We start from the raw sequence: 25757 nt of genomic DNA on the forward strand, positions 1-25757 counted from the left end.
TACTAGGTTACCATGCCAGGTCCAAACTTTTCCATCTTTGACTGGCAGGAATGTCTTCCAGTTGGCTTTTAAATTCTTATGACAATTTCTGTCATTTAATAAACTTATGGTGTATTTTCATTTCTTATTTGAAAGGTGGAGAGATAGAGAGTGATCTGCCATTTGCTGGTCTACTCCCTAAATACATGCAACAGCCAGAGCTGGGCCAAGCAGAAGCCAGGAGTATAGAACTCTACCCAGGTGTCCCACATGGGTGCCAACAACCAAAGTACTTGAGGCACTACCTACCGCCTTCAGGGATATGAATTAGCAGCAACCTGGATTAAGTGCCATATCTGGAACTTTAACCAGGCACTCTGATGTAGGTACCCAGTGCTGACTTAACCACTGCACCAAATGCCTGCTACTATATCATTTTTAAAGGTTCGCATAACTTACACATTCATGGATTGTCATCTTCACAGTTTTCACCTCATGAAACCCTGTGCTTATTATATTTTTGTGGTTGCTCTCAATTATGTCACTAGAAGTGTGGGCCTCAGGAAATGCCTATGAGTCTGTTCACAACACAAATTTATGGGCCTTACTCTGGTCTGGAATTAGACTCTCTGGGAGTAGGGCCCAGGAAACTGGCTTAATAAGATCTACACTTTAAAGTTGCAGAACTTTTGCCCTGTAAGAACTGACTTCAGAGCCTTGCATCGCTCCCTGCTGTCTTCTGTTCCAGGTCCTGAACACAGAGATTATTTCTAGTCCTTCAGGAATCTTTCCCCAGAGCAGGCCACCTGCCTGTTATTGGATATCAATAGGAGCATGACCATCTTGCAGGGAGAAGGATATTTCTGAAATTTTGGCAACAATCAAAAGTCAAAATTTGACAGGTATATGATAAATCTGGTCAATATATCCTTATATCCAAAAATTAAGACTTTATAATAAATCATTTTCATGAATGGTCTTATAATTGTAATGAAAAAATTTTTCTTCCTAAATTTGTCTTTTAAAGATTTCTATCTGAAATAGACTTTATATTTGAAAGTTGGACTTAGAAAGGGAGAAACAGAGACAGATTTTCCATCTGCTGGTTTATCCTGCACAAGGCTGCAAATGGCCAGGGCTGGGCCAGATCCAGGCAAGAAGCCAGGAGCCTCATCTAAGGCTCCCATGCTGAGCAGCAAGGACCTAAGGACAAAACCAATCCTCCACTATTTTCCCAGGTACTCGATCAGAAGTGGAGCAGCCAGGACTTGAACCCATGCAGGATGCTGGCATCGCAGGTGGTGGCTTCTCTGCTACACCACAAAGCTGGGTCCAGTCATAGTGAAAATCCAATAGGCTAATTTCAAAAATGTTTCGAGTCATGGTTTTCAGTATTATTCTTGTATGTGCTAGGGATTTCCATGGTTCACTGCTAATGGGTTGCTCTTTTTTGAGTTCCTATAGTTGAATGGCAAGGTTATTTGGACAATTTTTCAGGGGGAAAGGGTTGTTTTTCTTTGAAATCATGCTTAGTCTTTGCTTGCTCCATTGCTTACCCGAGAGAATATCTTCATGTAGTGAAGATGGGCTTCCATGGAGAACCATAAGCCACAGAGTTATTCTCAAGCACCGTTAGTGAGTCATGTGGCATAGCCTCCCAGCTGACAGTAGATTATGTGTTTAATGTGACAGCTTTGGGGTGTACTGAAGGTTTTTACACAGCTAGCTTCTTGGGGCACATACACTAACAGCGCTTCTCTGTCTTGATGCAAATAAAAATAATTTATATAAAAAAGAGGCTAATAGTTTGAGGGTCAAAATCCTTCTATCCATAAAGTTCCCTATAATCTCTGCTTCACCACAGTGGTTCTCAAGTTTTAAAGTGCTTGTGGTGCTCCCCAGACCTGGCAGACCAGCCTCTCCAGGGGAAGAAGCCATGCCCGAGGCTTGCAGAAACTCTCCAGATGATGCTAATGTGCCAGGTAGGTGTGAAGCAAAGGCTGTGAGAGAATACAGGATAGCATGAGCACAGGTGCCAGCATTGCAGTAGAGAGGGCAAAGCTGCCACCTGTAATGCTGGCATCCTAAATGGGCTCTGGTTTGAGTCCCAGTTGTTTCACTTCTGATCCAGTTCCCTGCTAATGTCCTGGGAAAGCAGCAGAGGATGGTCAAGGTGTTTGGGCCCCTGAATCCATGTGAGAGATCTGGATAAAGCTCTGGGCTTCTGGCTTCCATCTTCTCAACCGTGGTTGTTGCAGAAATCTGCAGAGTGAACCAGCAGATGGAAGACTTGTCTCTCCCTCTTGGTCTTTAACTGTGAGTTTCAAAATGAATAAATGAATCTTTTTAAAAAGAAAGTATGAGCTTATACCTCTGAACTGTTAGGCTTTCTTTTTCTTTTTAATTTGCAAGGTAGACTTCTGGAGAGAGAAAAGACACAGAGAAAGAGAGAGAGATCTTTCATCTGCTAGTTCACTCTCCAAACAGCTGCAATGGATAGAATTAGGCCAATTCAAAGCCAGGAGCATCTTCTGAGTTCCCCTCATGGGTACAGTAGCCCCATAACGTGGGCCACCTTTTGATGCTTTCTCAGGCATATTAGCAGGGAGCTGGATGAAGTGGAGCACCTGGGACTCAAACTGGCATCCATATGAGATGCCAACACTGTAGGCAGAAGCTCAGTGTGCTATGCCACAAGACTCTCTCTCTCTCTGCTCTTTTACCAAGAGGGGGATAGCTGGTATACTTGAGGTCTTGTGCAAAAATTGCTCACCAGCATCACTAATTAGGTAGAGAATTAAACTCTACTCAATAGAAGAGAATCTGGTAAACCCATCTCTTCTTGTGTTGCAGGGAAAAACTTGCTGATGCTACTTTTGAAAGATGTATCAGAGGATGTGAAGGTGAATTTTTTTAAATTTTTATTTATTTATTATTTATAGGGAAGAGAAAGAGAGAGATACCTGTGCGGATTCACTCCCCAAATGTCTAAAACAGCAGTGACTTGGTTGGACTGAAGTCAGGAGCCTACAACTCAATCCAAGTCACTCACATGGGTGGCAGGGACCCAACCACTCTAGCTACTTCCCAAGGTCTGTGTTAGCAAGAAGCTGAAGTTGGAAGTCAGATCCTAGTGCTGAACGCCAGCGCTCTGGGCTGGGATGCAAGCTTCATAGCTGCTTTATCATGTGCTCACCCCAAGGCATCATGATGAACATGTGTTTTGTGATTACATCCTGTACTGTCAACTACTAGATAAATCAAATATGAGATTTACAGGGGCTTAATAAAAAGCTTTTATCTAGCTAGGCTGTATTATTAAATGTCAAACAAACTAAATGAGGAGCATTCAACATGAAAGCTCTCCTAACGCAGCAAAGCAAAGAGAGCTTGGGAAACACTGAAGTATCAAGGCAGCCTGCAAAGAGCGGGGCCCTCAAGTCCTGCAGCCCTGAATTTGAAACTGAATCCCGCCATTCAGACATTCACGTTCCTAAGCTGATGTTGGTATCTGAAAATGGGTATAATGCATGAATCAAACACAGAGCAGGGCTCCATAAATGAGTGTTACAATTATAGACATTGTGTTGCTCAGAATCACTGGAGATAGGGCCCGGCACGGTGGCGCAAGTGGTTAAAGGTCCTCGCCTTGCACGCCCGGGATCCCATATGGGCGCCGGTTCTAATCCCGGCAGCCCCGCTTCCCTTCCAGCTCCCTGCCTGTGGCCTGGGAAAGCAGTTGAGGACAGCCCAAAGCTTTGGGACCCTGCACCCGCGTGGGAGACCTGGAAGAGGCTCCTGGCTTCGGATCGGCATAGTATCGGCCCGTTGCGCTCACTTGGGGAGTGAATCATCGGACGGAAGATCTTCCTCTCTGTCTCTCCTCTCTGTATATCCGCCTTTCCAATGAAAAAATAATAAAAATAAATCTTTAAAAAAAAAAAAAAAGAATCACTGGAGATAATACCTCATGTCCAGCTCCTACTAAGGCAGCTGTGGTAGGCAAAATAACAGCTTCTCCGGAAGACAATTACATCCTGAGAATGTGTTGGTGCATGTGGTTACATGGCCTTTACAAAAGTGATTCAGAGCTTGAGGTGAGAGAGTAACCTGCAGTATCCAGGTAGCACCATTGTCATTACAAAGGGCTTTTTAGTTGCAATGTGGAGGCAAGAGACAGAAAAAGCAGATATGACTACCGAAGCAGAGACAATGTGATGCAATTGCTGGTTTATGAGAGGGAAGAAATGTAGGCAGCCTCCAGAGGCTCGAAAGGACAAGGAAATCATTTCCCCTAGGGGTTTCCACAGACATGCAAGCATACTGATTTTAGTTCATCGACACTCATTTCAGGCTTAGGACCCTGGCCCAGAAGATGAAGATAATGAATTTGTATTGTTTTATGCCCCTTTATCTGGGAGTAAATAGTTCCAGCAGCCATAGGAAAGCAAGCCAGATGATTAAACCAAGTCTCTGAACACACAAAGATTCTAAGTACAGATTTTGTAAGACAAAGAGTTTCTTTGGAGATCATGTCATTCAAAACCTAAAGAGGAGTGGTTAAAGAAATTGTGGTACATCTACTCCATGGAATATCACTCAGCCACTAAAAAGAATGAAATCATACCATTTATAACTAGATGGTCCCAATTGCAGACCATCATCCTTAGCGAAATAAGTCAAACCCAAAAGGACAAATATCATATATTCTCTTAATAGAAGGAAATCATCATGCAAATTAGGCTTTTGTGTTTCCTTTTTGTCACCCATGCATTGGATATTCAGTGGTGTGTTTTTTCAACTATGGAGATGTATTTTTTTTTTCTTTTTTCATTTTGTCTTTGTTTTAACTTCATATCTGTTGTCAACCTTATCTTGTGGCTTCTCACTTAAGGGAATGTATAGTGATAGAGTAATAGAGACTACCATATCCAGATGTGAAAATACAATGCAATATGCATCCCTATTTCCAAATCAAAGATGGACTCCCAGTGAAACTGTTGGACATGTCTAGATAATGGGATGCTGGACCATCTGACATTGTCTGTACCAGTAATGTTGAGGAACACTTAAGTAACAGACTGATGGAACTAAAACTCCTTATGAAGCACTACACTATTGCAATAATATGGGGAAAATTAGTTGGGGGAGGGAATTTGGGGCGTGATTCCAGTCCCTACATAATTGTACCATAAAATTCAAAATTAAAAAAATAAATAAAACCTATTAGTAAAGTCCAAGGATTTTAATAGTTTACTTACAAATTGCCATTTTCCAGCTTGGGATTAGACGAGCTTGGGATTGCCTCACCAGGCAAGCTCATTTGTTTTCACATTTGGAAGGACTAAGGTGAAATCCTCAGGAACCTGTAGTATTTGCTGCTGTTCTGAATAGTTGTGCCTGGTTGGATAGAAAGAAGGAAGAAAGCTGTTTATGGCATAACAATTAGGAATGATGGAAGATCTTTAGCATATGAAAGAGTGTCAATGTGTCAATCATTCTGGAGGACAATTTGATAACTAGTATCCAAACATCATGCATGAAAGCCTTAAAAATGCAAAGAAAATTCATCCTAGGGGCTGATGCGCCCTGTCACCTGTGACGCTGGCATTCCATACGAGCAGTCCTGGCTGCTCCACTTCCCATTCAGCATTCTGTTAATGCACTTAGGAAAGCAGTGGAAGATGGCTCCAGTACTTGGACTCCTGCCACCTACTTGGGAGACGCAGATGGCATTCCAAACCCCTGGCTTTAGCCTGGCTCAGCCTGGGCTGTTGTGGCCATTTGAGAAATGAACTAGCAGGCAGAAGAATCAATCAATTTCACTTTTTCTCCTTCCTTCTCTCTATAACTCTGCTTTTCAAATTAATACATCTTTAAAAAAAATCACCCTAGGGGAAAAATGGGATTAATATGCATATCATTCACCTGCTTAAAAATCCTTTCATGGTTCTCATAATTGCTTATAGAATACTTGGGGAGATTGAAAGCAGACATCAGTATACCCATTTACGTTGGATAATTAAGATTGGCAGGTGTCAGTAATGGTTGTATCTTGGACTAGACTTGAATCTAGTTAGATTATTAACCTTGAAGTTTCCTGAACTGTGTTTGATACATTTGATCTTTTTCATTAAAATCACTGGAACAGTGATTGTGACTTACAGTTTCAACATTAAGTCAGTGCCTGGCAATGTACATTTATCACAAACTCATCCAAGCTTCTGTGTTACGTAAATTAAAATTTTATGTTTGTGAAAGTGAGCCATTAAGTGGTGAAAATTACCTGTATCTTACTAATCCAGTGATATTGAGATAATGTATTTGGCATGTAAAAGTGACTCCAAAATTCTAAATCATGCACAGTTAACTGACGAATCTTTATCCATTTTTTTTGTCTGTTCATTTTCATGTCTGGACCCAAATCCTATGAATGATGGACCAAATTTCCACATAAGGTGACAGCTTTTGGAGTTTTGATTAAATTGCACTACATGTATGATTCTTACTTGTTAGCAGATGATTAAATATTAGAAAACAAATGATTGTAAAGCACTTAGAAAATAACTGTTTATAAATAACACCAGGTAATAGCAATAATAATTCTTTACCGACTGATTCCACAGCTGCTAATGCTAACAGGAATGATTTATTCTGCTTAAGGGCAACATTAACTTATGAAAAAAAAAAAAACCCTGCCATTATATCTGGTTTGCTGCAGCAAAATAAAATATTTTCAAAATGGATTTTATCAGCATTTAGGCACCTATCATTTTGACAAAAACATATCTCTTTTAGGACCTTTTCAAACATAGGTGTAACCATGACAGCACAGTAGCTTAGACTGCTTAGTGTTCTGTTTCAACTTATGTGAAATAATTATTTAAATATAAGATGTAAGATGACATTTCATTAGCCACATTTTTATTTATGTCATGTTATCTATGCAATTGTTCCACAGCACCTGAAGACTGCATAGAATCAAGATTTTTGGTAAAAACGATGAATGAAGGTAAATTCCCTTATAGTTACTATACTATGTGGAGAAGAAAATCCATCTTAAGAATCAGACAAAGCACTTTCATTCTATCATCTTGGGTTTTTTTTCCTAATTTGCAAAATGCAAGTTTTGAAATGCTACTTTTGATGTTGCCATTATCTTTCCCCTAAGGGCCTTTCTAGGTTTTGGCCCTTTCTCAGCCCTGATCTCTATCCATTGGGAAGTTATGTATATCTGTGTTCGTCTTTTATCCTATGTAAATCCAAACATCACAGTTGTACAGACATGATATGCAATGAACTAAACGAATAAAAGTGAAAGATGCCTTATGTTACATGAATTTAATAGACAATAGATGAAGGGGTTGTGTTGGATGAGATGTGCATGAATTATACAACAACTTTGCTAAGAAGCAAATATAATTATATCAAACAATGAGGCAGCACGGCTTGATGGAAAAGTGAATTTCCCTTCAGTTCAAATGATCTGGATTCAAGTGATACTTCTACCACTTACTCTATGACATTGGTGAAGTCACCAACCCTCTCTGAATCTTACTGTTTTTTAAGATTTATTTTTATTACAAAGTCAGATATACAGAGAGGAGGAGAGAGAGAGAGGAAGATCTTCCATCCAATGAGTCACTCTCCAAGTGAGTGCAACAGCCAGTGCCATGAACCTCCTCCAGGTCTCCCACATGGGTGCAGGGTCCCAAAGCATTGGGCCATCCTCAACTGCTTTCCCAGGCCACAAGCAGGGAGTGGATGGGAAGTGGAGCTGCCGGGATTAGAACCGGCGCCCATATGGGATCCCAGTGCATTCAAGGCGAGGACTTTAGCCGCTAGGGTATGCCGCCAGGCCCGTGAATCTTATTTATTCAATTGAAACTTTTGATTATTATTTCAATCTCAGAGTGCTACTATAATATAATCTAATGTGTAAAAAGTACCACAAGAAGGGTGAAATGCTTTCTACTGAAAAATGGTTTTTATTGCCATAAGTGTTCTGAGGGGATGGTAGATAACATTTATGCCTGGGTTTTATTACTGCATATAGTAGATCATGGTGTTTTACTGAGAACGCCAGATTAGATCTAGTATTCTTGAGTCTCACCAGGTTTTAGGTCCAAACATGCAGGCGCATGTAGACATCTGGGGAACTAAAGCAGAGACATAAAGGTAATAAAATGTCACTGAAAATAATAACCATCTCAGGAAATCTTAAAATTTTATGTCTACTTTCTGTTTTCCATCTTCTTATGTGTATTTTACAACAAATTCTGTTTTTGTTAGATCTAAAGAGGTGAGGGGGAGAATGAATAGAAAAGCAAATGTGGAAGGAAATAGTGGCATCAGGAGTAATGACACTAGGGACAATTTTGGAGTGAAGATTTTACATGTGGCCCACTTGATAAACAGAGCAGTATTATACCTGTAGTGGCATGCAAACTGTTGGTAAATAATGTAAAATTTACAGTGGGCTGGTGCTAACCTTTATATATGATTTTTAAACAAAATTTCCAGAAGCATTTTAAATACTGGAAAAGTAAAGGAAAACGTATTTTTAGAAGAGACAGATTAAAAGGAATTCCTCTTTTATTAAAAACAATAGTAATAACACATTGAGAGTAAAAGCACAATTGGGAGCAGGTGTTCAGCCCAGCAGTTACAGACGCCAGTTAAGGTACCTGGGATTCATATTAGAATACCTGGATTGGATTCTCAGAGCCAGTTCCTGACTTCAACATCCTGCTAATATGCACACTTAGGGTGGAAACTGGGTTCCCACCATCACATGGGAGAACTGGATGGAACTCCCAGATCTTGGATTTAGGCTCAGCATTCTGGTTCTGGGCTGGCCATTGCAAGTATTTGGGGGTTTGTGGGAGTGAACTAGCAGAAGGGAGGTCATTCTGTCTCCCTCTCCCACTCCCTCTTTCTGTCTTTCCCTCATTTTTACCTTTCAAATAAATGAATAATTTCATAAACAAAAAAAGAATCTCACTCTCACATCACGCAGCATGGTTGGACAAGGGGAATTATCCACAATGCAGACCTTCACTCTTCCAGACTCATGGCCTTGGTCAAGCTGTATGTGCAGCTTGAGTTGTTTCATGCTTACAGGTTGCCACACAGGACAAGAAGGAACTAGAATTCTTGCATCACTGGTGTCTTGGGCATATGTAGAATACTGTCAAGTGATGTCATCATAACATAGCAGATTCTGTAACTCAAACTGTGCGGATCTCCGCTGCAGAATCCTCTTCTGGTTTTGTTTTGCTTTGTTTCTATTTGTTTGTCTTTAGGGGTAGCCTTCTGCCTATGTGAGAAGCAATAAAAACTGTCTTCTTAGGCTAGCATTCTAAAGTATGTCCACATGATACTTCACTTGATCTGCCACAATCTTATGAGGAAGGAAGACAGTATTTTGTGCCCATCCTTTGCACTACTGGTTCTGAAAGTGTAGTGCACACATCTGCAGCATTAGCATCAGGGGAGGTATTCATTAAAAGTGCAAATTCCATTCCCATCCTACTCCCCGACCTACAGAATCAGCTCTGCAGTCCAGTGTACAGCGAACAATTCTCATTTCTTTTTATTTATTTTCTTATTCCCTCTTTTATTTGAAAGGTGTTGAGATTGATCTTGCACTTGGTGGTTCACTGCTAAAACACAGAAGCTGGGGCCGAGTCCGGCTGAAGCTGGAAGGCAGGAACTCAACCTAGTTCTCCCACATGGGTTATAGGGATAAGTACCTGAGCCGTCATTTGCTGTCTTCCAAGGCGTGTGTCGGTAGGAAGACAGATTGGAAGCAGAGCAGCCAGGACTCTAACCAGACACCCAGACATGGGGCCTCAGGTATCCAAATCAGAAGGTTAATCATTATCCCAAATGCTTGCTCCAACAATTTGCTTCTCACAAATTCCCAGGCAATGCTTATGTTAGTGCTACTAGCACTATGGCTATAGATAAAAAGCAAAGATTTAGAATCCCAAGGACTTCTGTTCAGAGCACTTCTGTTGGTGTCTTTTGCCATTGCACCTGCTGCACCCCTGGTCCCTGCCACATTTCCCTTAGCCCTTCAAATGTCACTAATCCTCCACCTGCAAGTGCCGGGATCCCATACGGGTGCCAGTTTGTATCCCAGCTTCTCAACTTCCAATCCAGCTCTCGGCTTATGGACTCAGAAGATAATGGCATCTGGTCCAGGTTCTCACACCCCTGTACCCACATGGGAGACCTGAAAGAGGCTCCTGGCTTCAGATCAGAACAGGTCAGCTCTGGGCATTGCAGCCATTTGGGGAGTGAACCAGCAGATGGAAGACCTTTCCCTCTCTGTAAATTTCCAAGTTAAAATAAATAAATCTTTATTTTTTTAAAAAAATGGTGAAACTGCACTCCTTCTTTCCCTCAGAGTTGTCCTCTTAAAATGTGCATGTCCCTCGACAGTTTCAACATTAAAGCACATCATGCTTTATACTGTTTCTGCAATGTTTCTCTAATTGCCATGAGAATTTGGCTGAGAGCTGTGTGATCAGCAAGGACACCCAGGCTCGGCGCAGTAGCCTAGCGGCTAAAGTCCTCGCCTTGCATGAGTTGGAATCCCATGTGGGCACCGGTTTGTATCCTAGCTGCTCCACTTCCACTGGCTGTTATGGCCACGTGGGGAGTGAACCAGTGGATGGAAGATCTTCCTTCTCTGTAAATCTGACTTTCCAACAAAAATAAATCATATAAAAAAGGAAAGGACATCCAAGAGCAGTAAAAATGAGAGCAGAGGGCTACCTGGCCAGCACAGGCAACACAAGGGCAGCCAATGGGCAAAGGCTTCCTTGTGGAAACTCCCAATGGCTGGCGAGTGGGAGAAGTCGCTGGGGGCGGGCAGGGGGGGGGGGGGAAGCAAGAAGCTGCACAGCCATGGGTGGGAGGCAAGCTGTAGAAAATAATCTACTTCCTCCCAAGGTTTCCTAGGGCAGCCCCAGAGGTAGGCTGCAGGGCTACAGCCAGGCCTCAGGGGACTTGGCAGAGTTAAGTGTTGCTTGCAGTTCAGCAGATGAACTGCAGGTGCTTAGACCCTGAGTGACTCTTGGAGGTCAGGTAGCAACTGGCACAGGGAGTTTGGATTCAAAAAGTGGCTTTATCTTCAGTGTGACTCCTATTTGGCAAGTATTCTGACTACAACACATCACAGGCTCCTGCCAGGGACTTGGTCCCCCCCCTTTTTTAGTGGAGGTTGCAGTGTTCTTTCTGAAGACATCCTGAGCTCCTCAGGAAGCAGTTTTATCTTATCTGGGTAGTGCAGCCTGGGTCCCTTGCCCAGAACAGCCCAAGACCTTTGTAACAGAATAAAATAAAAGAAACAAAGCAGCAAGTTCTCGCCTTGTGTGTACGGTCGGCCAGCCAATGGGGCCGGGTCTCTCGCCGGCGGAGTGGTACTATGATGACAGTAGCCAACCAGCGCGTTCCATGCAAATGAGGCTACTGTATCCCGCACCCGCGGCTCCAGTGCCGTCTGGTTGTTATAGTGATAAACTGAGGCCTTGCCTCTGAGCTCCCGGGAGAAAGAACCGGGCGGCAGGGGGTGGGTGGGTGGGTAACCTCTTACCTCCCCCAGGGAAGACAGAAAGAAGGGGAGAAGAAGGGGGATGGGTAGGGGCGAGAAAAATACGTGACAAAGAAAACATTCTCTGGGAGGAGACTCAGAGAGAGTATAGAGCTGGAGGGAGCATTCGCTGGCCATGCCAGTACTTAGCACTGATGCTGAGTCAGAAACAGGTATCCCAAAATCCCCTTCTAATGAGCCTCCCTCAGAAACCATGGAGGAAATAGAGCACACATGCCCACAGCCTCGACTGGTAAGTAAAGACAAAAGATGCAAGGATATGCGTGGCTATGGCACAAATGAGTTCCTTCTGCGCCCGCAGCCAGCTAGGCAAATGATGCTCGGAGGGATTTTCATGTAAATGAGAATGGAGCTACTGCCTAATCCTTTTCAGCTGTTTATACTTAGCTTCTATACCGGGGCGCTGCTCTCAGCTTACAAAGCATTATTGTTTTGGTCGGGTAGGAAGCAGACTGCATGGGCTGTGCCGTGTGTTTGTGCTTCGGGAGGAGGGGGGTGACCTCTTTCCTTTCAGGTGTATTCTTCCCCTGAAGGTAAAAATCCTACGGTATAATGTGGAAATGCTGTCCTCCTGGCAATGCCGGGAACTAGTTCCTGGTTAAGTCACGTATGGAGCTCAGGAATGACTTGCTCCTCAACTGATTTCCGTGCCTATTTGTCCATTTTGGAGAAATGGAAGCAAAACTTGCCCATTCATCTGAGATTTTCTAAGGAAATAAATAAATGTCCCTCGATGATGTTTTTAGAAATAGTGTGTGTTTAAGAGAAATTGTAACAATTTCCCGAGTGTGCCCTAAGGGTTTCTTTGGGGAGTGGGGATGCAAATTTAAAAACGGAAGCCGCAACTATTTGGCAAGGGGCTGCATGCCTTTAATAGCGAAAGTGTTGAAATGGGCCACTCAGCACTTCCTTCCGTTTCATTAGCTGGTATACCAGATTGGATCAGTCTCTCCACCACCGGTCATGACCCCTTAGGTGGATGCGGAAGCTTGTCCTCAATCACCTTAACATGTGTCAAAAGCATCAAATGAGCAGTGGGGTACACCGTGGTCTGAAGTCTTGTGGAACTTGGGAGACTTCTTTTTGATCCCCCATATCCTAGAGACACACTAGTTAGAGCTACCCCTTATCAATTTTCTCCAATTTAAAAAGCGCAATATTTTGATTGGCTCTAGAATTTGATCCTGGGAAAAGGTTTTTTACAATTTTGTCATGTAGTATTTTGTGTCCGTCTCTAAAGTGAGAGCTCACAAATTCTAAGGACAATTCGCCATGGAAATGTTACTTCTTAATGAGGGGTTAACAGGGTTCAAAAACAGGCTTTGGACAACTTCCTAAAAAGCACAAAAACCAAGAGTTCTGTTAGAGACCTGCGGGCTTTTACAGTTTAAAGACTGCTCTCTAGGACTGTGGTTGCTTCCTGAAGGACTTACACAATGTGGTGTCTCTTTTCCTGGGGAATACAAGCCATCCCAAAAAGTTTATCTCTAAGAGATTCCTTTGAAACACTAAACAATTCATGCTTTGACACCGAAAACAAAATGCATCACCCAAAGTGTGTTACAAGGTCACTCAATATTTTCCTCTGCATGTGAACTCAGTGTTGAAATGTGCATCACGTGTCTTCTTACGTCAAGGGCAAGGCTTCAGTGTGGATTATTTCCATTTCTTGTGTCTACTTTCCTTTTCCTTCTCATCTTCGTTGTTCTGCTGCTGGCTTGCTGCTGGCTGCTGTCTTCCAAAGGTGGGTAGAGGAAATTGAGGGGAGGAAGTTCAACTTTGCTTTCTGCTTTGATCTTTCCTCTACAACATACTTTTAAAGTGAAATTTGTTCCCTCCTTTTCCCATCCTTTTGGTGGTTTTGCTTTAAAGTGTGTATCATACACATGTGCTTGCATCGGCAGCACATACACTAGAAGTGTGTATCAAACATGTGCACAGGCATAATAGAAATGTATAGAAGATAAATTGTTGAAGTGATATATTTTGATCATTGATAACATTTTCTAATAGTGTCCATCATTACTATAAATTACTGAAAACTGACTATGTTGAGTAGAAACTTGCAATCAATGCACGACTTTTTTAAAATCACAGTTTTTAAAGCACCTTTTCTCGTATTAGCAAACTTGAGTCATTGTGGGGTTATAATTGAGATTTATGCTTCATAGCCCAATTTTCTTGATGATTTCCCCGTAATCACTAAGGCAAATATTAACTGTTTAATTGCAAAGTTTGTTGATAGAGTGGCAAGTGAAAATAGGAAATTAGTATTCCTTCTTGTAATTTATAAAAAAATCATTTATTTATTGAAACACAAAGTTTCACATACTCACACACGTGCACAGACATCTTTATATGCTGAATTACTCTCCATATGGATGTAACAACTGTGACTGGGCCAGGCTGAAGCTGGAGCCTGGAACTGCACTGGAGTCTCCCACATGGATGGCAAGGGCCTAAGCACCTGGGCCATCTATTGCTGCTTCACCAGGCACATTGGCAGTGAACTGGATAGGGAGTAGGGCAGCTAGGACTTGAACCTACGCTTATGTGGGATACTGGTATTGCAATCAGCAGCTTAACCCACGGTGCCACATCAACTACCATCTTTTTGTGATTTTTCATCACTCCAGTTGATCCTGTAGTTTGAGTGATACACGTGGATCACTCATGTCACACTCATCATTGAATGCAGCTACTAAACTGCTTAAGTAACTTTGGAAAGTGCATGCCAAGTTGCCATGGACCTGATAACAAATGAAAAGCTCCTCCTCCTGGTTACTGACACAAAGGGGAAGCTGGCTTATCTGACACATAGGACTTGAAAGCAATCTTCTAGATTCCTGTAAGTAGTTAGTTAATATCAAAGGAGTGATTGCATTATGTTCCAAGGGGAAAGTTTTATGTTATTCTTCAGTGGAGGGAAAAAATAATAAGGGAAAGGAACAAACAGAATAAAGTAGTGCTAACAAAGAAATAGAGAAGAAACAACAAAACATTATGTCAGTTTTATAATAAAGCCAGTATTTCAGGAGTAAAATCAATCTTGTTACCCTGACCACTTGTTCACGTTGTTCTAGTTTGAACATTTTCTGAGAATTCCTTGCCATTGTTATGCTTATATTTAATCCTCAGCTTCTTTTCTTATTCTTAACTATTTTCCTGCTTAAACATGATGCAAGGTGACTCACAGGCTTGACTGTCAAGAATAGAGTCTGAGTGACCTTGCATGATGTGATGTAACAGCCCTTCTTGGTAATCTAAACACTGATAGATGAGGACCCTTCACGGGAAAGAATATGTCCTCAAAACCCCCGCCCTCCTCTCCCCCTGTACATACACATACCCCAGTAGATTATGCCTAGACACACGGTCAAGGTCCATCAGTGCTCCCTAACCCCATTTTAAGAAGTCTGCAGCTACCCTAAAAGTTGTCTGCTTGAGGATTTGGTGAATGACTTTGATCAAGTTCTTTTAGAGGTACATTCTGCTATCAGAGGCAGGTTGTAGTTCTAGCCTGTAAAGGCTTTTCCATGAAGATGGATGCAGCCTGGATCAACTGACAAGGTCTTGGAAATAAGAAAGGGGTGGCTCCATGGGCCACAGTAGCATCAGTCATTTCAGGACTGGCTTCAAAGTGGAGCAGTGCCAAGAGACTGCTGTCTTGCATATGGTGCCTTATGTTGGTGGGGAGGTAAGACACTAGCTCACTAGTATATCAAAAGATAACTGGGTTTCCAGAGATCTCAGTGGCTTCCCTTACTAGTGTCACCATTATTTAGTCCCTCAGAGAAACAATTTAAAAATGAGCTGTTCTTAATGTGCTGTATTGGTGAAAACAAACAGGAGCTTCCCTGGGTATTTACTGTGGTCAACTGGAATTCTGTCCAAGGTTATTATTAGATGCTTTGTTGGACTCTGTCCAAGTACAACATTTCTTACATGTTAATAAGAGTCAGGTATAGTGGACATGGAATCTATCCATTTGTTTGTTCTATTCTTTTAAACTGGTTCTCTCACAACCCCTACAACCACTACCACCAGCAGCACCATCACTACCCCACTGCCATTTGCCCATTGCAAGACTCCTAATGGAAGAAATAAATCCAAATCAAACATAAAGCTAGGTATTTTCTTAGTTTGTATTGGCATTTGAGATACACAAATTGAAATGGTGCATTGTCGTCCTTCGGGTGGTGAGAATGATTTAAATGAATCAGAGATGTAGGGCTTTAGATAGTAACTGAGAGAAAATTCAGTCCCTTACCAACTACCAGCTGCTAACAACAGGAACCACAGTCAGCTGGGTGGCTAATAACTTTCAAACACAGTAATGCTGCACTAGGTGCAGTGGGGGAAAATAAGAGAAGTCAAGCAATAGCCCCTGCCCTAAAAAGATCGTTTCCATTTAATAGAAGGCAGTAGCTGCATGTGCAGACAAATGTCAGGACACTGAAATCCCCTGAGAGAGGCTTTTTAGAAGTTTGACTTAATTAGACTTTCTTAAAAAGCTGTATTTTGTCCACTGAACAGAAGAAGCACTTCCCAGCAGGGAAGATTCTGTTAACTTGATTCCAACTTAAGACAATGCCCTGCATTTGAAAAAGAAGGAAGGAAGGGAGGGAGGGAGGGAGGAAGGAGGGAAGGGAGGGAAGGAGGGAGGGAAGGAGGGAGGGAGGGAGGGAGGGAGGAAGGAAGGAAGGAAGGAAGGAAGGAAGGAAGGAAGGAAGGAAGAAAGGAAGAAATACCAAAAGATATTTTTGGGTAATGGAAAGGAGAATTTGAGAAAATTTTAAACCCTCATTGTAGGTAGCATATACTCTGGACTCTAGATCATTACTGTCTAAAATCAGAAACAAAAAGTGTTTCTAAAAGTTCACAGAAAATCATTATAAAAAACTATGTATGGATTTCAAAAGCATTTTGGCATTAAAATAGACTCATCTTTTAATTCAGTTTTCCATGAAAATTTGGGAATGCCCTTGAGTAACTCTAGTCACGAATGTAATTGAAAATGCTCTAGTAGCCACATTTTAAAAAATTAAGAACAAGTGCAATTAACTTTGATAATATGTTATCTAGCACAATTTGTTCCAAATATTCTCATGTCAACATGCAACTGTACAAATTATTGAGGTGCTTTGCATTCTTGATATTAAGACAAAAGTCCAATGTGCATATCACACTTGAAATATACCTTAATTCATACTAGCCAATTTCAATTGCTAAGTGGCCACACGTGGTTGGTGGGAATTCAGACACCCCCCACCTCCAGTTTTGTGGAGGATGAACTCTGGGGGCCTATGGTGATAGATGCTTTTATTTTCATATTAATGCTGCCCATTAAAAAAAATATCTAGCCATTTATTTGAAAGGCAAATTGAGAAAGGGATGGAGTGGGGAGGAGGAGAGAAAAGGAAGGAAAAAAGGAAGGAAGGAAGGAAGGAAGGAAGGAAGGAAGGAAGAAAGAAAGAAAGAATGAAAGAATCTCCCCCCACCCCAGTAGCTTATTCCGAAAATCACTGCAAAAGCCAAGATCCAGGAACTCCATTCAGATTTCCCAAATGGAAATTTGATAACTGAGTCTAAGATGGGTAGTATTGAGGAAGGGTCTGGAAAGGCCCAGCTTCACCGCTCCAGTGAGGGAGAGCTGTCACTGACATGAATACATCAGTGGGGAAGACTATGAGAAATGTTGGAGCTCCCATGGGGACTTCCCCTGAGGGGTATCTAGTCAATACTTGGTTTTGGAACTCGGGAGAGAGTTTTGACCTGGGGCTATAGATCTGGGAGACAGCAGCATGGAAGGAGATGAAAGTAAAACTGTAGGTAGTGAAGTTGGTGACAGCAAAACTCAGTCACAATATCAGGCCTGAAAAGGAAGTGGATATAAATGATTGGCTAGGGAGAGTGCCTAAGGATCAATCCTGCTGCAGCATTAGCTCTAGAAATTCACTGACCCTGTGGCTGTCAGGTCATTAGGGTGGGAGAGGGGGAGGAGCTACAATTAAAGTTACCGGACTCCCTTGATGTCTGCTTATCTCTACATGAGATCTGGTTAAGTAAATCTACTTTATTCCAGAATGTTGCTAGGATGGAATAAGTGAGGAAGACCACTGAAAGAGACAATAGAAGGAGCATGAAAAGAAGACAGAGAGGTATTTCTCAAATGACTAGGAAATCAGAAGGTCAAGGCAGGGTAAATTCCATGAAGAAAATGTCCAATAGAGTCAAATGCGGCAGAGAAATCAGTGAGATAAAGCGAAAGGTTGCCTTTGGATTCAGAGAGAAAGGGTCATTGGCGATGTTGTAGTGAAGTGTTGGATGCATCTGCCCAATGGCTGTGGGCAGAGGAGCCTTGAGGAGGCACGGATCTAGAACCTTGACCACCAGGTAGAGCAACAGAATGTAGAGGACAAGGAGGGTTAGAGGTTGAGAGAGGCTGTCTTTCCACCTTTCTCTCTTCCATGCTTTCTTCTCTTTATCTTTCTTCCATTCTTTATTCCTTCTTTCCAACTAAGATGCCAAAGGTTTTGGTGAAGGCATTCTTTTAAGATGGTAGCAATTTACACTAAAGCATATATGGGAAAGTATATGCAACAAGGTGGAGGAATCCACCATGGGGGGAGGGTACGAGGGGGTTGGGGGAATCCCAGTACCTATAAAACTGTGTCACATAAGGCAATGTAATTAATTTTAAAAAAAGTATATATGGGAAAGTGGCAGGGGCTGAGGTCATAGGAGCAAGTGATGGATAGAATGGCCCTGCGCCTGCAGGTTGTTGGGCTCAGTGAAATGATTGGCTTCAGGCAGGAAAGCAGACACCTCTCTCAATGGTGAGGAAGCTGGCAAGGATGGTAAGAGGGAGTAGAGTAAAAGTTCAAAGAAAATCTCATCAACTGGATTCATTTTTTTTTTCTCTGTGAAAATCGGAATAAAGGTACAGTGACTTAATTCTGGCAGGTGGAAAAGTATAACTGTGGGCAGCCCCAGGGTCTGTAGTGATGTAGTGATGAGAGAAGTCTCATTTGCTTCTTTATGTCCTCCACAATTTGACACCAAGCCTCAGCAAATCCAATCCCAACCTGTCCCACAAGAAAAAGGCTCACAGCTGGTGACGAAAATACACTAAAGTTTAGTCCCTACTCAGTGGAGCTTGCAGTCTCATTTTCATCTCAATTTTGCCACTGAATTGCCATGTGGACACTTATGGAAACCTTTTTTTCTCTGTGGAACCAATTCCACCATCCACCGTGAGTTGGACAGATGATCTCTGGTTTTTAGACTGTGTTTCTAGTTTCTATCTCTTAGAGTCATTTTACTTGTTAACTTTTTTATGTGATCCATTTGAAGTTAAAAAAAAGAAAGAAAAAACAAAAAGCCCAGCTTGAATGATCTTATGCTTCAACATCCTGTTGAAATATGAATAACAAATATTCACAAAGTAAATTAAAATTTTACATTCATGTTGTACAAATGATTTCTACTGTCTTTTGCTTTATGCCTGAGGTGCTTTCTTTAGACAGACTTAATGTATTCAGAATCATATTCAGAAACTTCTAGTCATTGTTTAAGGAAATCTATGCTGCATCTTTTCTTAATGTAAACAACAGTATCTGTGTTAATTTCATAATACTGAAGTTTGAAACACTGAGCTTCCTTTGAGGCCTTTGCAAACAGTATGCAGTATAGCTATGAATTATAACGGGCCTTTCTTTCTTAGCTGGTGGCAATCCATGTAAGCCTAATGTTTGACATTGAAGTATAGTGGTGGGTCATGCCACAGTCCTGAAACTTGCATCTTAAGCTAGTATATGCACAGTGCTTCTTGGTGATCCTAAGGAAATAATGCAGCAAAAGAGTTATCCCATCTGTCCGCTGGGGACAGGATAAAGGGAGAAAGCCAGGAAGAAAGGAACAAACCAAGGCATTGCAAGTTGGGCCTATTTCTTCCAGTAATCTGCCTGGTAACAATCTCCACCTTGCTAGGATCTGATTACCCGTTGCTGGCCACAGACCATAGCATTATTGTTTTAGCATTCCTACCTTCCTCTTTATCCCAGCATGAACTGGGTTGTATGCGAAGCTGCGGAAGCTGACCTTGCTTGGGGATAAAGAGAGAGTTTAACACTCAATGGTCTTGAGGGCCGACTTGAAAACACAGTGATTAGAAAATAAAGCAGTGAGCCCTGGTAGTGTGCGCCTGTGTAATAATGTGCAGGGCCACATAGGGCTAGCCTATTGAGCAAGATTCATTTTCATATAATCTCCTCCTTCCCACCAAAATCTTTGACTTTGGTGTTTTTGTTTTCCACTCAGTAATTCATGCATGTTGAACCTGACATCAGTGCAGAGGGATGCTGAGGGTTATTTAAACTGGCATTTAAGAAAAATAACAACAGCAACTGGTTCATAGAAACATCATGAATGATGTGTACAGCCTATTGCCAACCAAACGATGTTGAAAGCCCATTTCTGGTACACAGGCTTCTGTGATTCATCTCTAGCGTGCCTAATATTGATGTAGATACAGGCATAAAATGAAAAATTTCATTGTACCTCCAAAGTGTTTAGTTATAAGGTAATTGTTTTGCATGGGGTTTGAGGCTAGAGAACTCAATCATTTTTCTTCATGGTCTAGAATGAGAAATGGAGCAACTATTCTACAATTCATAGGACACATTGTGTTGAATCCTCTATTTATGTCATCTTCTCAAAATTAGAGGCCCACAAGGGTCCAATCATTTTTTTAAAAAGCATTTTTATAAATCTATTTGAGAGGCATGGAAGGAGACAAAGAGGTAGGGGGAGGGACAGAAAAGAGGGAAAGGGGAAATGGGGGAGACAGAAAGGGAAGGAGGGAGGGAGGGCGAGAGGGAGAGAGTGAAATAGAGAGAGAGAAACTCATTTGTTCACTCATCAGATGCCCACGAGTGACTGGGGCTGGGCCAGACTGGGAATTCAATCTAGCTCTCCCACACGGATGGTAGAGATTCCGTTTCTAAAACCTTCACTTGCTGTCTTCCAGGGAACACTGACAAGAAGTTGGACTTGCAAATGGGGTCAGGACTTGAGCCCAAGGACTCAGATATGGGATGTGGATGTATTCATTGTTAAGCCAAACACCTACCCATATTATTCATATAGCCAAGTTGTAAACTCACTACATAAGAATTACTCTGCCTGGGGTGGGCATTTGGCACGGCAGTTAAGATACCACATCACAGTACATGAGTGTAAGTTCCAGCTCTGCTCGATTCCAGCTGTCTGCTCCTGCATACCTGGAAGGTAACAGGTGACAGCTCAAGTAATTGGGTCCCTACCACTCACATGGGAGACCTAGATTAAGTTCCTGGCTCAAGTTTGGCTTAAATCCTGCTTGGGCTGTTGTGGATATTTGGGGAGTGAACCAGAGAATGGGAGATTTCTGTCTATATCTCTGTCTTCCATGTCGATAAAATAAATAAGTAAATTTAAAAAATTATTATCCCCCATAGCACCAATACTCAAATCAAGAATTAAGTAATTTTCCAGAGAGCAGATGCTAATTAGTTAAAATTTAAAATTATGTTTGTCTGAATTTAAAAGCCCACTTTCTGCCATACAAAATTCCTAGGCAACAATGAGCAATGAGTTGTCTGCCCAAGCTGCCAGGTGATTAAGCAGATACTCTTGGATGCACATTCGTGTCACATCTTCTACTTTCAAGACCAGGACTAGAAACAAATCAGACATCTTTGTATCAAAATTGAACATTCAAGGTCAATAATTAGACCTGGCATATACTCTTATAAAACTTGTGCCCAGAGCCACCAGGCAATTAGTATTAAGAAATTTTAGCAGCATTATTCAGAATAATCCCAAACCAAAAACTACGCAGCATCCAGCAGAAGCAGAATGGATAAGCAGATTGTGATGTAATTGAGCAATGTAATACTGTACTCTAGGAAGACTGAAAAATGTAGAACCCACCTGCAGGGATATGGGTAAATCTCACAGACAGAACACTGAGTGAAACAAGATACAATACACACAACATGATCCTATTTATTTAGGATAAATTAAGCAGGGGGCCAATGTTGTGGCACAGTGGGTTTAAGCCACCTCTTTGGATGCTGGCATCATATATGTGTGGCTGTTTGAGTTTTGGCAGCTCCACTTCAAATTCAGCTCCCTGATAATGCAACTGGGAAAGCAGCAGAAGGTGGCCCAAGTGCTTGGGCTCCTACCACCCATATGGGAGACCCAGATGGAGTTTGGGATCCTGGCTTTGCCCTGGCCCATCCTGAGTTGCTGAAGCCACTAGGGGAGTGAATCAGGAGGGAGATGATACATAGATCTGCCTGTCTCTCTCTCCCTCTCCACCTTTCCCTGTAACCCTGCCTTTCAAATAAATAATATTAAAAACAAAGTAAGCTCATCTGTAATGTTAGAGATCAGTCCAATGGACAGGGCATGGGACGGATGCTGGCTGAGGTCAGTTGCTTGATTCGGTGCATGTGTGCATTCAGCTTGTAAAAATCTACCAAGCCATACCCTTAAGCCATGTGTACTTTTATGTACATGTATGTTATTGTTTAGTCCAGAGTTTAGAGATATCCTAAACACGATAATGGAGAAAGAATGCACTGCACAGCATATGTCCCATTTCCAGACAATTGTGATGACCTAATAGGTAACACTTTAAAGAATGATATCAGATGCTACATAGAATTACAGCTCTTGGCCACTAACAGAGCATCTACAAAGAGAGCCTGGGAAAGCCCTTACACTAGATTTGCCTTATTCTAGGACTATTTCAGCCCTAGTCAGGTATTTATGAATTAAAATCCATGGCCCCCAGTTTGTATGTCTTATGTCTTATATTAAAAATGGCTTGTCCTTTTCAAGACAGTTTCTGGTCTTGGGAGGAAATGAGTGCCTCAGAATAATCCTGCTACTGAGCAAGTTCTAGAAAATAGTTGACCCAGAGCCATTCTATCAAAGTTTGGGAGGGGAAAAATTTGAACAGCTAAATAACACTCCTCATATCTGCCAATCTCTACATGAAATCTGGTTAATCGACTTGCCCCACAATCTTCCAGAACACAATCTGGAAGAACAACATTTAAAGAACTAGTAGAAGAAGGGTTGAGAAGAAGACATACTTCTCAACTAGTTGGGAGATTAGAGGTCTAACAGCGAAGCAAGCACCTTATTGGTAATTACACTTCCACAGTTTCCATGTAAAATATGAGTGTTGTTAAAGAAGTCATCCACTTTGTAGAATATATCTCTTTTGCAAACATTTTTCCTTTAGTGACTCAGAAAAAAAAAGGTTTTGTTATGGAAATAGAATCTAGCAAATACTTCAAGCTGAGACATGATAGAAATATCTGTACTTTCATCCAACTGTATAGCAAACCTCCCACACTGCATAATTTGTTCTAATGCTTGTTTCTTTCAATCTTCAGCAATGTTTTCTATATGTCTTCTAAATATATTTGCTGACAAAGGAATGCATTTTAGTTTGACATCAATTTTTTTTCCTTCACATCAGAGCAGCTAGTTTTACTGTGGCATGAAGAACAGATGTTTTTGCAATGGTATGGGACTTCTGGTTTTTTCTATATTGAATTACAGAAACTCAAAAAAAGGGTTCTAAATGTTTATATGTAGCAGTATTTTGTGAAGTACTTGATTGCATAGTACATGGCTTGAAGCAGTTAAAGCTTGAAACAAAATCAGAGGTTCGTTCTCATATTCTGGATGCTTCATTTTAAAGTAAGGCAACGACAATAAATTTTTACTATCATCAGATAATATCTCAAGGTAAAATATAAGTTCAAGGTGCATTTTTAGGAGGGTTCATTTATTATTGGAAAAGGCACAGTTATATAGAGAGGAGATAACACAGAAAGAGAGATAATTTCCATCTGCTGATTCACTCCCGAAGGGGCTGCAAAGGCTGGAGCTGAGCTGATCTGAAGCCAGGAGCTTCTTCTGAGTCTCCTACATGGGCCCTCCTCCATTGCTTTACCAGACCATTAGCAGGGAACTATATCAAAAGTAGAACGGGCAGGACTCAAACTGGTGCTCAAATGGGATACTGGTGCCATAGGTGGAAGCTTAACTTGGTATGCCATAGTGTCAGCCACCAAAATAAGGCTTAATGCTATTATGGACAGACATTTCAGTTAGATGTCTTGCCAGATCACATGGTTATTGTTGATAACCAATAATGCGACTGATATAGACTATACAGGGGGTAAAAGGGTCAACTCTGCATTTTCTAGTTTTTCCTGTGCTGGGATTATTTTTGCTTTCCCGCTGCACTGCAGAAAATGTTTTAAGCCACCTGCAGATCTTGTGAGCATGGCTATAGTTGAAAGTAGATCATATAAACCACAAATGCACTCACAAAAGCCCAAACTTCAGTGTATTGCAATCATATGAAAGCAAATACAAATGTCAGTAGGCTCAGGCCACCCAACATTTAGCCTCCCCTTAGGGCACCTTATATACTTTATGGTGACAGAGATGGGGGTGCCAGTATAAACTCATACATCAGATGGAACTGTGAGCCTTGCACCCTTTCTTGTTTTTCTGACATGACAAATGAATACAAGTTCTGAGTCTTGCTCTCCAAGGGGTTATCTTGCCCAGTCTAGCCCATGTGGAAAACACTAATCTAGAAATTATAAGTGTTAGCTGTGCACACTGTGATTAGGGAGAAAGAGCAGCAATTGCAGGCTGCACATTTGGCCCCTTGCAGAGATAAGCTTTGGAGCTGGGGCTCTGCCTTGTATGGACAGACAGAAAGTTCTGGACACCTTTATCAGGGGACTGTTGTTGAGCATTAGTAATTATGCTATAGCATCACCCAGCATGCCCTTCAAGGGGGCTCCACAGGAGTCACTGTCAGAACTCAGCCTCAGGAAATACAGTGCCTATTCATTTGCTTTATCTTGATCATTTTATAGACAGACAAACACCAAGAGAGACAGACCAAGAGAGGCTGCAGCCAGGAACCTGATATTCAGTGCAAATCTTTCATGTGGGAGGAAGGGACCCAAACACTGAGCCTCCCGGAGTGCACTGTGGTAAGAAACTGGAATCAGGATTGGAGCTGGGACTTGAATCCTGTCCCCTGATATGTGATGTGTGCACTGCAAATAGTGTCTTAACTGCTGAAGCAAAAGCTCAACTCTTGTGCTTTTTCCTTATTCTCTTTATACAGTTTTATTTTAGGGGCTGTATTTTGTTGCAGAGGGTTAAGCTGCTGCCTGTCAAGCTGGCATCCTATATGAACTCTGGTTCAATTCCATGTGCTTCACTTCTGATCCGGCTCCCTGCTAATGCACCTGGGAAGGCAGTGAAGGATGGCCCAAGTGCCTAGGTCACTGCCATTCACATGGAAGATTTGTATAGAGCTCCTGGCTTCCACCTCCTCCAACCACCACCATTGTAGCCACTTGGGGGATGAACCAGCAGAGGGAAGATTCTCTCTCTCTCTCCATACTTTGCCTTTTAAATGAATACTTTTTTAAAAAAATGAAGAATAAATCTTTATTTCGTTTTACTTGAGACTCAGAGATATCTACTGGGCTACTCTCCAATTGCTCACAATAATCCCAGTTGAGCTAGGTCTGAAATAGGAGCCCAGAACTCAATGAGTCTTCCAGTGGACAGTAGGGACCCACATGTTTGAGCTGTCACCTGCTGCCACCCAGGGTGTGCATTAGTAGGAAGTCAGGACTCAATCCAGGCATTCTGATATGGAAGGTCCATATTCCAAGCTCTTCCCTGTCTTTTTCTTAACAGGTATTTTGGTCTTTGTGAAGACAGTGCTAACTTATTTCTCTCTTTACTATGACTGCTAAGAGCGTAGAGTCATTTCTGTAATCCACCTGTCTGAAATATAGAAATGATATACATTCCTGCTTGCCCATATTTTATCCATAACCTTGCATCTTGGAATATATATATATGGAATATGTATGTGTGTGTGGAATATATATATATTCCATATAAAGTGAGCAAATTTCACATATTGTACAATATATATTTAGGAGCAAGGTGATACTTCCCACCCTACCTTCCTTCTTGCCCATGTTCTCCTCCTCCTTCCTTATTTCTTTCTGGTTTTTTTTGTTTGTTTGTTTGTTTTTAC

The 25757-nt window shown here is 41.7% G+C and overlaps 1 protein-coding gene across 1 annotated transcript in view; it reads left to right on the forward strand.

Annotated features, from left to right (window-relative positions):
- Positions 1-11492: 11492 nt before the first annotated feature.
- Positions 11493-25757, forward strand: part of PCYT1B (phosphate cytidylyltransferase 1B, choline) — an 84605-nt gene continuing 70340 nt past the window's right edge. The window contains exon 1 of the mRNA XM_041000176.1: positions 11493-11834. Coding sequence (XP_040856110.1) covers positions 11718-11834 — 117 coding nt within the window. The 5' untranslated portion in view covers positions 11493-11717. The remainder of the gene's footprint in view (positions 11835-25757) is intronic.

This window comes from Ochotona curzoniae, unplaced genomic scaffold (genome assembly GCF_017591425.1).
Source record: "Ochotona curzoniae isolate NIBS_2020 unplaced genomic scaffold, NIBS_Ocur_1.0 contig_1274, whole genome shotgun sequence".
NCBI classification, from domain to species: Eukaryota; Metazoa; Chordata; class Mammalia; order Lagomorpha; family Ochotonidae; genus Ochotona; species Ochotona curzoniae.